Consider the following 14,012-nt stretch of genomic DNA (forward strand, 5'->3'; position numbering starts at 1 on the left):
CTGTGCCTCCAGCCCCCACTAGGTCCCCCAGTGGGTCACCTTTCTCAAGATCCTTGCCTAAAATCCTTTTTTTTTTCTTTTTTAAGTATGAAATAGAAGGCCTTTTTCAAAAGGATTCTGAGATGCTTCCAAGAACACTGGATTTGGAGTCAAGAAACATGGGTTTCATTCTTAGATTTACTACCCACAAGCTGTGTGACCACCGGCCACCGGTTCACCATAATGGGCTGGACTGGATGACCTCTGAGGTGCCCCTCAGCTCTCACATGACTTCATCAGGTGCTCCTTTTGCAGAGAAGAGCAGGGGTCTCTCCCTCAATCGCTGCCCCTAAGCAGCGCCTGCCCCCCGCCTATGCTGATTGGAAATTTAAGAGAATGAAAAATTAAAGGGTGCAGGAACATACATCTCCTTTGCTGGAAAGGTCAACTCTCCCCAGAATGGCACAATCTTTAGAATGAACGACTCAATTACGATCACTGTCGAACAGGCTGGATTTGGGCAAAGGAAATTAAAAGGCAGAGCAGCCATTGAAACTGCCTTCATGTTCTGTGTGAGGATAACCGGCCGGAATGTGTTCCAGATGCCTAAGCACGTGGCTTATTCTCGCTGACACTGTATGACGTTAATGAGATGGGATTACGTAAACTGTGGCGAGCGATGTTCAGGTATTGGAGAAAAGCGTACAACTTTAAGTTAATATGGCTTATTCGCTGAAATTAACTCCCTAGAGCAAGTTTTCAGGGTAATTGGGCTTTGGAACTTCAACTTGGGCAACCCGTGTTATTAGGACTAGAGTGGACCGCAGGGTTTGAGGATGGGAACACAGATTGTATGGTCACAGCGCCATGGACGCGTGGAGCTGGAAGAGAAGGCTATCATCCTGCAGCCCCGGGGCCAGCAAACTTTCTTTCCAAAGGGTCAGGCTGTCCACATTTTAGGCTCAGTTGCAGCTCTTCAACTGGGCTGTTACAGGGCAAAGCAGTCATAGACAATATGGGAAGGAGGAGCGTAGCTGTGTTTCAGTCAGTGTATTTCAGGGCTGAAACTGAACGTCATGGAGCGTTCACATCAAAGTATTCTTTTTCTTTTTTGTTTTTACATTTGTCATTCGAAAATAGAAAAAGCATCCTTAGCTTGCAGATTGTGCAAAAACAGGCAGTGGCCCAGGGTGGGGTGTGGCCTGGGGGTGTGAAGTGTGCTGACCCCTGCTTCTAGCTTATTGTCTCATTTCACATGTGAGGAAACTGACACTCAATGTGACCACGTTGCTTTGCTTAACTTATGACTGACGTCCAAGCCTGGGGGTAGACCATGATAGTTTTCGTTTGGACAGTTGGCTGTTTTGAGGATCAGAGTTGGAGCCAGGGGGAGAAATTTTTCTCCAGCAGAACTCATGTTGTATGTGTGACTAGTATTGTGAATTATCTCATGCCAGTGGTTCTTACCCTTGAGAATGTACCAGAATCACCCAGAGGGCTTAGGAAAACATACACCGCTGGGCCCCACCGTCCCCGGAGTTGCTGATTCAGGAGGTCTGGAGTTATTGTTTTCTCAGTTTTAGAAATGGAGAACCTGAGGTTGACTGAGACCAAGCCTCTCGCCCCAGCAGAATAGGTAGTTCGTGGTAGGATTTTGAAGCCATGTCTGAACATCCAAGTACAGCTGGCACTCATGCATCTGTTCTGGGATCTTTTAAGTTAGTGGCGAATTTCGATAGCATACATCAAATTATTTAATGTATATTTTATGCCCTTTCAAAGTTATTACATCTGAAGGCATGCTTATACTATAGACAAGAAATTACAGGTCTCTTTGGTGTAAATAGTGTCCATTGGAAAGTAGTTTGTTCATTCTGATGTATTTACCCAGCACAGTCTATATGGCAGGCACCTTGCTGAGTGCTGGAGATGGAGAGATGAACAAGACCCCATTCCTGTCTTCTGGGAACCCGAGTTCAGTGACAGTGGCAGACAAGCCACGACTGAGAACAGGACCGTAGCGGGGTAACCAGGGCAGCTGGCTGCGGAAAGAGGGGATAGTTTAGGAACCAGTCTCCAGAGCCGGGCGTCTGAGCCCTGTGGACGGAAAGGGCAAGGGAGGAGGTGGCAAGGTGGCCTCAGAGCCAGGCGACCAGAGGTGGGCCCGCCCACAAGAGAGACACGCACAGCGAGGAGCAGGCCACTGTGACCCAGTCATCCTGGCTCTTACCCCTGCTGGTGGCCTGAGTTAGGAGGGCAGGCGACCGACTTCTGTGCCTCCCTTTTCTCCTGCCCCCGACGATGCGGACGAGAGTAATACCTACCGCTTGCTCTTGTTAGGGGGACCACTCCCTGGGAACAGTAGAGACGTGATTGCATATTTTACAGTCAAGCATTTGCACTTTTTACATCCATATGTTGGTTGAAAAATGTTCATTTCCATGACGAGGCCCCTGTCCCTGTGAAATTGTGGGTCTGAGCATTTGAGAATACTTCTCTAAGAAGGGGAGGCACATCTTTACCGTAGCCAGAGTGATCAAAGGAAGGGGTTCTGGTCTGAAAACATTTTAGGTTAAAAGACATTTGCCCTCCTTCCCAAACCAAAGGCAAAACAACACAAAAAGAGAAAGGAAAAAAAAAATAAACCCAAACAAAAAAAACACCCCACAGTAGTCAGTAGGAAGCTCCTGGGTGAAACTATTGAGCGAAACTCAAACCTCTAATCAAGAACACATACATTTATGGGGACATCGGCCCCCTCTGGAGGAAGAAGGGGGCCGGCCTGGAGAAAACCACATGGGAAAGCAGCCCCATGGTGTTGGTACCAGGTTCACAAGTGTTCATTTGGTTATTATACCTCATAGCGTATTTATACACTGCATATATTTTGTATGTATCACATACAACATAAAAAAATTTAAATATATGTATTCACTCGCTTTCACAGTATTCATGGCAAACGAGTGTCTGAAGCACAGGACCAGAGCTGGCAGCTTGCACCGCTTCTGTTTTGCATAAGATTGTACCCAGCCCACTCAGCTCCTATAAAGTTGTTTTGTATTTTATCACTTGCTCCATCTTATCCTGAAGTCTTGCATATTTAAAAAAAAAAAAAAAATGCTGCTTCTGATCATGGCTGCGGGTGTGGCGCAGGGGATCGTCCAGGCCCAGCGTGGGTACAAGCCACCCATATCCGATCTGCATCCTGGGCTTCAGAAACCCAGGCCCGCTTGTTCCGATGGCAGCTGTGGCCCCACCCGCCTGTACCTCCCCGGAGCCTTTGCACCTCGAGCCCGTGCCCCTGTTGACGGCTCTTCTCCCTCGACAGGCCCGCTTCTGCCCAGTGGCGGTGGCTGGGCACCGGCAGGTCCGTAAGGAAACGGGCCTGGCCCCGGCCGTCAGGATGGAGAGCCCAGCCTGGGGCGCAGAGTGGCCCGGAGGGGCCCTTCCTCGCTGCCCTCAAGGGCAGGGGGCACCAGCTGCCTCACGGGGAGGCCCGGCCTGGCCGTGGCTCCGCTGGGTGCCATGACAGCACAGTGCAGATGCCAAGTGTGTCCCGGGGGCACCTGGCAGGAGCGGAATGGGTGCCCGGTCCAGAGATGAGAGGCAGGCACTGGGTATGGACGTACAAGTTAGGAACCGGGCTCCGAAATCTGTGCCTGCGTGGGGAGCCCGCGTGTGGCTTGCAGGCTGTCGGGGGCCCCTTCTCACCGGAGGGGCTGCTGCCGAGGCAGACTCCAGAGCAGGCCTGGTGAGGGCCGCTCCACTCCCTCCTCCAGTTACGTCGTGCCTTGTGCAGGAAGCAACCCAAAACAGGGGACCCAGACAGAACGAGAAACTGCAGCCTCTCAGGCCGTGAAGCTGAGACGTGAGCGTTGAGAATGCTCAGCCCTGTGAAGATCCGGGGGGAGGGAGGGTCCCGTTCCAGGCCCAGGGGACCTCCAGGGCCAAGAACATGAGAGGAAAAGCAGCAGGGTATGTGGGTGGCTGGAGTGCACGAGTCCCACAGGGCCGGGAAGGGCGAGATCATCCAAAGGGGAAGGAAGTCAGGGCGTCCAGGTCTCCGTGAGAAGGTGCGCCCTGTGCCCGGCCCTTGGGTGCCGGCTCCCCCACAACCATGCTGTCGCCTGGCTTCTTTTCTCAACAAACATGTGTGCCCTCTAACTGAGGCAGAGTGTGAAGGCTGCTGGGCAGGGGCTTCCCCTGCTCATCTCTCTGCCCTCTTGCCTCGGGGAGGAGGGTCCCAGTCTCTGCCGAGGGTGCCTTTCCGCCTTGGGAAGCCTGGTTCTCTTGGCCTTGGGAATTCCCTCCTCTCCTGCGGTCCTCCGGCCACTGCCTCGAGCCCTTTCCATCCTCTGCGTCCCTCTTGCTCCCTTGTCCTCAGAGAAGCCCCTCTTCAGAATAGTCTCCCCTCTTCCATCCTTATAATCAGGCTTCCACCACGCCTCCCTACTGATAGGGCAGGCAGCCATGGCCGGGCACGTCCACAGCGTGTTCCACAGCCAAGTGGCATCTCACACAAAGACCCCCCCACTTCCTCCCAGAAAGCCCCTTTTCCCCTAAGCTCCAGGTCTCCTCTCCTGGCTCCCCTCCTTCTGTCCCCGTCTTCTGTCCCCATGGCTTACTATGGCTTGCTGGCTCCCTGTCCTCTGCTAGCCTGTAAAATGTGGCTGATCCCCAAGGCCCTGCCCTGGCCCTGCTCCCTCACTGCTGTACGTGTGCTTAGCCAGGAAGCTCATAGGGGGCTTATTTATTTTGAGAGAGGGGGAGGGAGAGAGAATCCCAAGGAGGCAGTGTGCTGTCAGTGCGGAGCCCCACGTGGGGCTGGAACCCACAAACCATGAGCTCATGACCTGAGCCAAAATCAAGAGTCAGACGCTTAACCGACTGAGCCACCCAATACCTGTATTTTTAACAAACGTGAAAGTCTCTGCCAGGCTTCCCTGGGTGAATCTTGCCCCAAGTTCATGGCCTCGCCTCTCAGCAGGTTTGGCCAGCACAACCAGAGATCCAGCCAGAGCTGTCCCAGGTGCCGGGCCCCAACTGCTGGGTGGGTGGGTGTCTCACAGGTGCCTCACCCTGGCCCCAGAACTCCCACTCCAGGCCTGCCCTTCCTCCCATCCTCTCTTTCCCGGTGAAGGACACCATCATTATGTGGACGACCAGGTCCGTATCTGTTAGTTTGGCTGCAGAGCTGGCTGGGACCAGCCTTACCCCTGTGAGCAGCCTGCAGACTGTGGGCCAGCCACACTGCCCAGCTCACAGTTCCAGACAGCATGGCCTTTGCAGCCTCTCTTCTCATGGGGGGCTCCCTGCCCCTCCCAGACACCCCCATTCTTCTCACGTCCTGACATACTGGCGGAGTGGCTCGAACCAGCCGTGTATCTTTCTGTGCCTGGGTTTCCTCATTCTTAAAGTGGGGATAATGAGTTTCTGCCCGCGGGATTGTTGTAAGCACTTAGTGCAGCGCCTGGCACGTAGTTGGTGCTCCAAAGATGCTGGTCTGTTTTCCTTGATGGGCACAAGCCTCCTCTACCCCTCACTTGCCCGGTGACCACTCGCTTTCCTGCTTTCACCGGCCCCGCTTTCAGGACAGCACCTTTTCATTTTCCAGCTGGTCTCTCCGGAATTGGCCGGGAGGCCCCCTGAAGGCAGGGACCCATTGTGATTGTTGATGTCTTCCCAGTATCTACCTTAGTACTCCACACTTAGATGCTTGCCAAGGGTTGGCTGGTTTCCTGAATTAACTCCATGAATCAACCATCCATTAACAATACTTAAGGACACCAGGGCACTGGGCCACCTGGGCGGCTCCATCGGTTAAGTGCCCGACTCTTGATTTTAGTTCAGGTCATGATCTCACGGTCCGTGGGATTGAGCCCCACATTGGGCTCTGCGCTGACAGTTTGGAGCCTGCTTGTGATTATTCTGTCTCACTCTCTCTCTCAAAATAAATAAATACGCTAAAAACAAAAACAAAAACACTCAGGCACTGCCTAAACGTGCCTCCAAGCTCGACCACTTTTGTATGGCTTTGTGCAAATTAATCGAACCTCTTAGCTTCAGTTTCTCATCTGTAAAATGGGAAGCTAGCACCTACCTTTCAATGAGATAATCACCATGGAGGAATAAGCACAGGGCTCAGTTAACATTAGCTGTTGTCGGTGGTGGCAGCTGAACACGTGCACTTAGAAGGACAAAAATGAGAGCAACAACCAGTGTGGAAAATACAAGACAACTTTTGTGTCCTAGGACACCCCAAGGTATCTCTTCTGAGTAATGGAACATCCATGAACAGAGTATAGGCAGGGTTGTGTGGTGTTTGGGGAAGGCTGTCCCCCAAAATAACTTTTTATTGTAAAAACAATGTCTTCCCAATATTCCTAATAGGCCTTGAGAGAGCTGCTACTGAAATATATTTCAGTAACAAAATCCCTTTTATCTAAAATCTAGGTAGGTTTCTTTCTTTCCTTCTTTCTTTCTTTCTTTCTTTCTTTCTTTCTTTCTTTCTTTCTTTCTTTCTTTCTTTCGTCACCCTTTTAACAAATGTGGGTTTGGGTTTGTTGTTATTGTGGTTTTTACCTTTTCTGAGCTTGTGATTGCCTTTGTTGCTGCACATGGAGTGCCATAATAGAGGCTGACCCCGAACAACATGTCTTTTAAAGGGAGAAAAGCACCCCAAGGTTGACTGCGTGGAGTGTTCAAGTCGGTTCCAGCCACAAAGCTAGTGGGGGCTTCAGCCTCGTTGAGGGAGGGCCGGGCCCTCCTGAGGCCCTTATTCCCCAGATCGGTGGTCCTTCTGCTGCACAACCCAGGCAGCAGTTTCCTGCTCTGATGCCCAGTTCACACCCAGGGACTGGATTCATCCAGGCTGGGTGGGGCCTGGGCGCTCTCAGGTAATTGCCGCAGGGATCCGAAGCCTACAGTTTGCAAAAGGCTGCCAACAGAGCCTGATTTAGGTTCCGGGGGGCTCCAAAGGGGGAGAGTCTAGGCAGGAACTGGCCCCGATTCTGGCTGTAAGCCAGTGTGGCCAGCCCATGGCCGGTATTTTGTGCGATGAGAGCAGGGTTTGGCTCAGCCCGGAGCTCTGGATCAGGCAGCCACCTCTTTCCAGGAGCCCAAAAACACATACTGAAGCCATCAGTCCATAGGACTGTTTTCCCATTTGATCAAAGCACAGGGCAAGGGACCACATGGAGAAAGGCCATTCTTGGCGCCTTCTTGCCTTTAAGCCTTAATGGTGTCATCTATTTATCACATGTTTCTGTTACATTTGTTTCCAGCGAGCATAAAGCCAGTGGGTTACTACCTCGCTAACTCTTGGCCTGTGGCTGTCTCCACACCCAGGACTTGATTGGAGGGGGAAAGCCACCCAAGGGTTTAGACAGCTCAGCTGCTAACAATGATGCTTTTCGCCTGATTCAAACATCCAAGTGTTAGATTGTGTGCTTCTCAAGGAAAAAGGCTGCTCTCCTCTCTGCATCATCTCCGGGACCCACTCCGGTGCTGGACAGCAGAGTAGCTGCTCAAATGAGTGGTGGCTGCCTGCATCTGTCGGCTCAGTCCCGGCAGAATGCCCCTGCCTGGCGCTCACCCCCACCCCCGCCCCCAGCCCACTGGCCCGGCTTCTAGGCCGCCCTGGGATGCCCTTGCCTCCCCCAGCTGCGCCCGGTCCAGGACGCAACGCAGGGAAACTCCTGTTTGGTCTGACGCCAGTGGGGTGGTTTTGAGGCTGCTCTCAGGAGAAACTGTCTCTGTGTGACAGTGGCGGTGAGGACAGAGCGGGCTTCCCAAAGCCCCAGGTGCCCTGGCCTCACCACGATCGGAGGAAGGGTAACAGGGGCCGGGGGCATTACTGTGTATACAGAACAGGAGCAGGAAAGCACTCACACTTGGATGGAAGATCCTTGTGTTCGGTTCCGGGGACCTGGGAGGCCGATCTGGGCTGGAGCAGCTGACCCTGGCCCGGAACAGCTACAGGCTCAGGAGGAAAGAACTAAGCTCTGCCCTTGGCTCTTCATGCTCTTTCTCCAGAACCCGCAGAAGGCTGGAGGCCAGTGGGCGGGGCATGGGCCTGTGGGCGGGGCCAGACGGCGGTCTCCAGCTCAGGGGGGCGGGGCCGGCTTTGTGAGCATGCGCGCCCTGCTGCCTGGGCGCCCACCGGTGTTTCTCGGTTTCCCGCTCGCTCCCCGTCGCACTTGCCGGTGTGGGAAGTAGCCCGCGGTGTGTGAAGAGGAGGGAACCGGGGTGGGGACTGGGGCAGCAAGTGTGCTGTCAGGGGCAGCTTGAACGAAGGTGCCCCCAAATCCATCCGAGGTTGAGAAGGGCGGGCGGTACGTAGGTGCCGTCTCGGAAACGGAAACGGACAGGGTTGCACGTGGCACAGGCATCCGGGAGAGTGCCAGTAATACTAGAAAGTCGTTAGGTTTCCTGGAGTGTAGTTGTACCACCTCTGAGGTTGCTGCCTCGCTGCTGGTGAGGGCGCCCTCCCACCCCTTGGTTGTGCTCAGAGCTCCCTAGACTCGCAGGAAGGTTAAGGGGGCGCCCCGACTCCGGTGTCTGCAGATTCGGAGAGGTCACTGACTCAGTGTTGGACATGTAGCTTGGAGTTTGAAATGCATCTTGAGCTTTGAAAATCCCTTTCTTGTGAAAATACAAGTTAATTTCACCGTTGGTGCTTTAGTGGGTGAAGTCTGTGAGGAAGGGCGCATGACACATCCAGCTTCTTTCCAGAACAGTTGTGGGTAGTTATGCAACTCTAAATTTAATCCAAAGCCTACATTCCCAGGGGCGAGCGTGCTACTGGCTGTAGGAAGCCGTCTGTGGACAAATGAGGATAATAGTTTGAGTGAATTAGCAAGTCTGGAGAGGAGGGCCCATCAGCAGAATGACAAATTTAGGATCTTTAAAGACATCTGGTCAGCGATGCCGGAGCTCGTGATTGACTGAGTGATTAATAATGGAAAACCCTTAGTTCAGTGTTTCTGCTGTCCCTCGCCCACTTGCCCAGCCAGGGCGGGCTGTCTGCTCCAGCCTGCCAGCAACGTCTCCAGCTGAACAATGGAGGCATTTAGGCCCCTCATCTTTGACCCTGGTGAGTTTACGCTTTCAGTTTTTCTTCTACTTATCCAACTTGTCTGTGTGTTTTCTAATTGACAACTCTGTTGCAAAGGCTCTTAATGCCGGTTCACATTTGATACGATTCCGTTCCACTTAGCCCACTGCTAGCCAGCCACGGCCTCACACCTCAGGGTCGCCCTAGACTCACAGCTCCCGGTTCACCGTCTGGAGCTTACCGCAGACACAGGCAGCCATGGAACACGCCGGAGGGCTGAAGTTGGGCATGGTCCCCCTTGCTCTCTGACACCTATTGCCCCCCGGGCCCTAACTCTGCGGTGGATTTCTCTGCAGGCTGAAGCAGCTGGACAAGCACAGCCAGGCCACGGCCCTTCAGCTGGTGCAGCTTCTCAACAAGCAGAATCAGCTTCTGCTGGAGAGACAGAGTCTGCAGGAAGAGGTGGGGCGTCTGAGATCCCAGGTACTGTGCAAACCCAGCACGGGGGCGGGAGTCCTCAGGGCTGGCTCACCGGCCAGAGAACACAGCAGAATCTGCAGGCAGGGCTTTTTCTCCTTCCTTTCTTCAGTGTTGCGTCTTTACAGGTGAAATGCCCAGCGATCACATTGGTCCATTAGTAACCCGGGGCGGGGTGGGGGTGGGGGGGAGGTAGTTCCTGAAGACTGTGATGGGCACGGGGCGGGGGGGGGGGGGGGGGGTGAGGGGAGGGGGGGACAGAGACGTGTGGGTCATGGGCCTGCCCCCTTCGGTGAGCTGCAGTCTGTGTGGGAGAACAGACCCGGCAGGCCACAGACACCACTGCCCAGGGGTGCTGGCGGTGGAAGGGTGGGGAGGGTGGTGAGCGTTCTGGAGGTGGCGGCTTTGGGCTGCCCCCGGAGGGAGGATGCGTTTGCTTTGAATCAGGTGAGGAAAGAGAGGCCGCTGGCTAGGGGGCCTCTGTGAGCAGAATGCAGGAGTCCTGTCCCAGGTCAGGTGCCTGGTGACCGAGCGAAGATTCTGAGTGTTTGCGGGCGGCCTGGCTGCGCTGCAATACAGAACTTGCCCTTGAACGAGCCTGCGAGATTGATTGTGCCTCCATTTCGTAGATAGGGAAACTGAGGCTCCAGCAAGCCTGCCCAACTAGCAAGTAGGACACTACCAGTGTCCTATCAGAGGTTGACTCCACAGCCCAGGACCTCCCTGTTGAGGTTAGCTCTGGGGCCACCAGAAGGGATGGTGGGGAAAGGGAACAGCCAGGTGAACTTGGAGTGTGGTATGAGACCTTTCTCTCCTAAATTGGTTCTCTTCCTGTCAGACAAGCTGCACTTTTTGCCCCACCGAGCAATTTGTTAGGATGATGGTGGTGGCCTGTGGGCTGGCCCTGGCCTTAGCCTTGAATTAGGATTGCAGCCAGGTGCTCTGTGAGGGCCCAGGGACGCCACACAGTGAGTGCTTGGATGGATGATTAACGGGAAGAATGTATCTGGAGATGAAAAGGCTGGGAAACTGTCTCTCATAATTCTTTCAGAATAACCATGTGCCCGGTGGGTAGTGGGGAGCCGCTCTCCTCTGAGTGAATTTTCCCACTCAGCACAGGCAGTCCCTCTCTAAGGACTCATTTCTCCAAGGTAGCAGGTGAACACCTCCAAGGCCTGGGGCTGGGGACCCGCCCGGCCACTCTGCTCCCCGTGCTGCTGACTCTGTCACACCTCATGCCACAGTCCAGGAGGTTTGCAAACAGAAAAGTATGAGGAGCATGGGTCCTGGGGCCTGGTTCACACAGGCCAAGGCAGGATCTCTGGGAGCAGGGCCTAGGAATCTGCATTTTAAGCAGCTGGTTGGGTGATTCTGAGGGACACGGAGGTTTGAGAACCTCTCAAGTGATTGGAGGCAGAAAGAACAGAGCAGGATTCCAGACTGTGCCAGTGTCGTGAGGCTCAGAACAAGTCACTGGAGTCTCTTCTGAGTCTCAGTTTCCACATGTGCCGGGGATGGGGTGGGGGGGGTGGGGTGTGTCACATCAGCCTGACTCAAAAGGGATGTCAGAAGTGTTCAGTGAGTGCAGCCCTGAGGTGCACGGCAGAACCTCTTGCACATAGTAGGTCCAAGAAACGTCAAGGCTTTCCCCTTCCCCTCCCTTCGCAAGACTGGAGAAGGCCCAGAAGAAGCCCAGGGAAAGCCAGGGAGGGGGCTGGCAGCGCTGTGCCCACTGCGCCCCGCGCTTCTCAGACGTGCTCAGGCCCTTCCTGCTGCCCCCCGCCCCACACACACACACGCTGAGCTGGGCCCAACCTAACTGTCTGGGTGCGTCCCACAGGAGGCCCTGTGTGGCACCAGCCAAGGGTTGAGGCCACTGGCTGTCAGGCAGGTGATGGGGCTCCCGCCACACGCGGTAGAGGAACAGGGACTCCTAGCAGGAGTGAATCCTTTGGCTCTAGAAGCCAAGAGCCACTTCAGGACGCACATTGTGGGGAGTGTTCTGTACAAGCTCCGAGCACATGGCAGCTTCTGGACCAGATCGTTACCGGGTAGGGTTTCCCTTTTAACTCCCCATCTGCCTACCTTACAACCACTCAGATCTTAACATGGACCATCAATGCTTGAAACCTCTTCCAGGGCTTCAAAAACCTAATTACCAAATGGATTGCAAAATTTTCATAAAATGCATTTAAAAAAAAAAACAAAAAAAAACGAACAACCCAAACCTCAAAAAATTCTCAGAAAACCGAGCTGGTCTTTCTTCTTTTGGCTGAAGCAACAGAGATGCTTTGACCGTCCTGAGTTATCTGATACCAGCCATCTGGCTCATCTCTAAAGGGGTCTTTCAGATTCACAGAGTGCATTTGGAGTTATTTTAATATGAACATGACAAAAGGAATTTCATAGAGGGAGTCCTGGCTTTCGGTAGCAAACACTAGTGTTCAAAGAAGAGGCAGGGGTCCAGTTTTGCAAGCTCTCTGCTGAATATCTAAGCTGAAGGCTTACTCTTTCTACCCAAGTGTGGCATTAGACCCACTTGAGCCATGGAGTAAGCTGGAATTGTGAGGTTAGCCTCCAAGTCTTGACATGAACAAGGCCGCTGTGTGCCCCCAGCAGGGACATCAGAGGACACTGCCTGCTGACGGTTCTGGAGGGTTCGGCCACAGTTCCTGTCTTCCTGGAGAGACTGGTTCATCTCTGGGTTGGAGATGGCTTTGCTAAAGGCTTCCATTTTCTCAGCCTGGATAACTTAAGCATAATGACTTAATTTTGTATGTCACACTCTAAAAATCTCTGTCCACTCAGAACCCCAAAGAGAATGGAGATTTCCTGGCCACCCCGAAGCTGAGTCCCCTCCCTCTGATCTGCTCCCATGTACTGAGTCCTGGGCCCTGGAGCAGGTGACAGGGCTCGGGTTGGCCTGTGGCCTCTGACGGGAAACAGCTAAGCCTGTTTAAAAGGCTCTAGTATCCTAAATCACTTCTGCTTAAGTTCTGGAACATGGGCAGTGTCTGCATAGGGAGCTGGTCACAGTCGTAACCAGGCTGCAGTGACATTTCTACCCATGAGGATTCCCATCTTCCCCTCAAACGCTGCTATGGTGCAGGGAGCCAGTCTAGTGCGGAGTGCGGGGCACGGGGCCCAGGGTGCTGACCACTAATCTGCCTTGATCTTAGTATGACTAAAAACGTTGGCTTGATTACTCTCCTGCCTCACTCTGCAGGTGGGGGACTTCTAGAAAATGGCTTAAAAATTTGTTTTAATGTTTATTTTGAACAAGAGAGGGAGAGAGAGAGATTATAAGTGGGGGAGGGGCAGAGAGAGAGAGAGAGAGAGAGAGGGAGACACAGAATCTGAAGCAGGCTCCAGGCTCCGAGCTGTCAGCACAGAGCCCGATGCGGGGCTTGAACTCACAAACCGCGAAATCAGGCTCGAACTCATGAACCTCGAGACGATGACCTGAGCCGAGGTCCGGATGTTTAACCGACTGAGCCGCTCAGGCACCCCTAGCAAAGGGCTTTTGTTAAAATGTCTTGAAATGGCTGTGCTGGTCAGTGTGGAGAAACAGAGCCTGAAGACGGTCACCCAGCCTGACTGCAAACAGGGCCCCATACCATCTCCCCAGGCACAGCAAGTGGCTTCATTACAGGCGAGGCTGGGCATATGCCCTCCGGCCTCTTCTTTGGGGAGAGAGACCGTGGTAGGGGTAGCATGGGGGTGATGTCCAGATGAGGAAGCTGGGCCCCAGGGGTGGGCAGCTGGGACCAGGGTCGGTGGTCTGTGACCCAGTGCCCGGGGCTCTAACATCTGGCCAGGGAGGGAGATGCCAGCTAGTGAGAAAATCAGAGTCTTTTCTTGGGGAGGATTGTCCATTCAGAGGATGGTTTTATACGCCAGGAGTTTGTTTATATACTCATTGGGCAACAACTTGGGGTTCAGCAGATTTGTGTTTTCTGGTCCCCGCCACCTTTGCCACGCACGACCTGTAGGGCTCCATCCTCAGTGCTCAGGGGGCACCCTTTCGTCCCTGCAGTTGAGGCGCTTGTGCGCAGGACGCATCCTGAGACTGACTTATCGGTGATTAATCAGTTGGCCCTGTGACTTTGGAGTATTCTTGGCAGTGAATTGACTTTCTACTCTGATTCGAACTTGTGCACGGATCTAGCAGCCATATGTGGTTATATTCAGAATCATGGACGTTATCTCGTTCCACCAAAGGACCCAAGCAAGAGGGCTGAACCCAGATGAGGGGCAGGGTGAGGCCCCTTTGTTGACCTGATGCAAGGGCAGGATGGCCTCAGAAATGTCAGCATGGCCCAGGGCTGCCAGGCTGGGGTCCAGCTGAGGAGGGGGTGCCCGCGGCTTGCCCAGGATGGGACCCGGAGGTGTGTGTGGGATGGCAGGGGTCCTTCCCCAGTCCTGGGGGCTTCGCCCGGCTCACGTGGGTGTCTTCCTGGAGTTAGCTACCTGCAGGACAGATGGTGCCTGGATAGAACAG

At 53.8% G+C, this 14,012-nt stretch overlaps 1 protein-coding gene and 1 long non-coding RNA gene across 9 annotated transcripts in view; one reads left to right on the top strand and one right to left on the bottom strand.

Annotated features, from left to right (window-relative positions):
* Positions 1-14,012, top strand: part of SDCCAG8 (SHH signaling and ciliogenesis regulator SDCCAG8) — a 245,817-nt gene that overhangs the window by 226,002 nt on the left and 5,803 nt on the right. For 6 of the 8 annotated variants that reach the window (XM_019422827.2, XM_053909391.1, XM_019422853.2 and 3 more), the window contains one exon: positions 9,391-9,517. The exons of 1 other annotated variant lie outside the window; for it this stretch is intronic. In XM_019422827.2, coding sequence (XP_019278372.2) covers positions 9,391-9,517 — 127 coding nt within the window. Of the gene's footprint in view, positions 1-9,390; positions 9,518-14,012 lie in introns of those variants that run through there. One more of the 8 variants, XR_008424699.1, reaches the window with a different exon arrangement.
* Positions 1,710-7,967, bottom strand: LOC109251391 (uncharacterized). The gene is made up of 2 exons (XR_002073505.2): positions 7,870-7,967; positions 1,710-2,021 (listed from the first exon to the last, which is right to left on the bottom strand). It is a non-coding gene; the product is annotated as an uncharacterized LOC109251391 (long non-coding RNA).

The sequence above is a fragment of the Panthera pardus genome, unplaced genomic scaffold (assembly GCF_024362965.1).
Source record: "Panthera pardus isolate Hobbes unplaced genomic scaffold, ASM2436296v1 HiC_scaffold_21, whole genome shotgun sequence".
Lineage (NCBI taxonomy): Eukaryota > Metazoa > Chordata > Mammalia > Carnivora > Felidae > Panthera > Panthera pardus.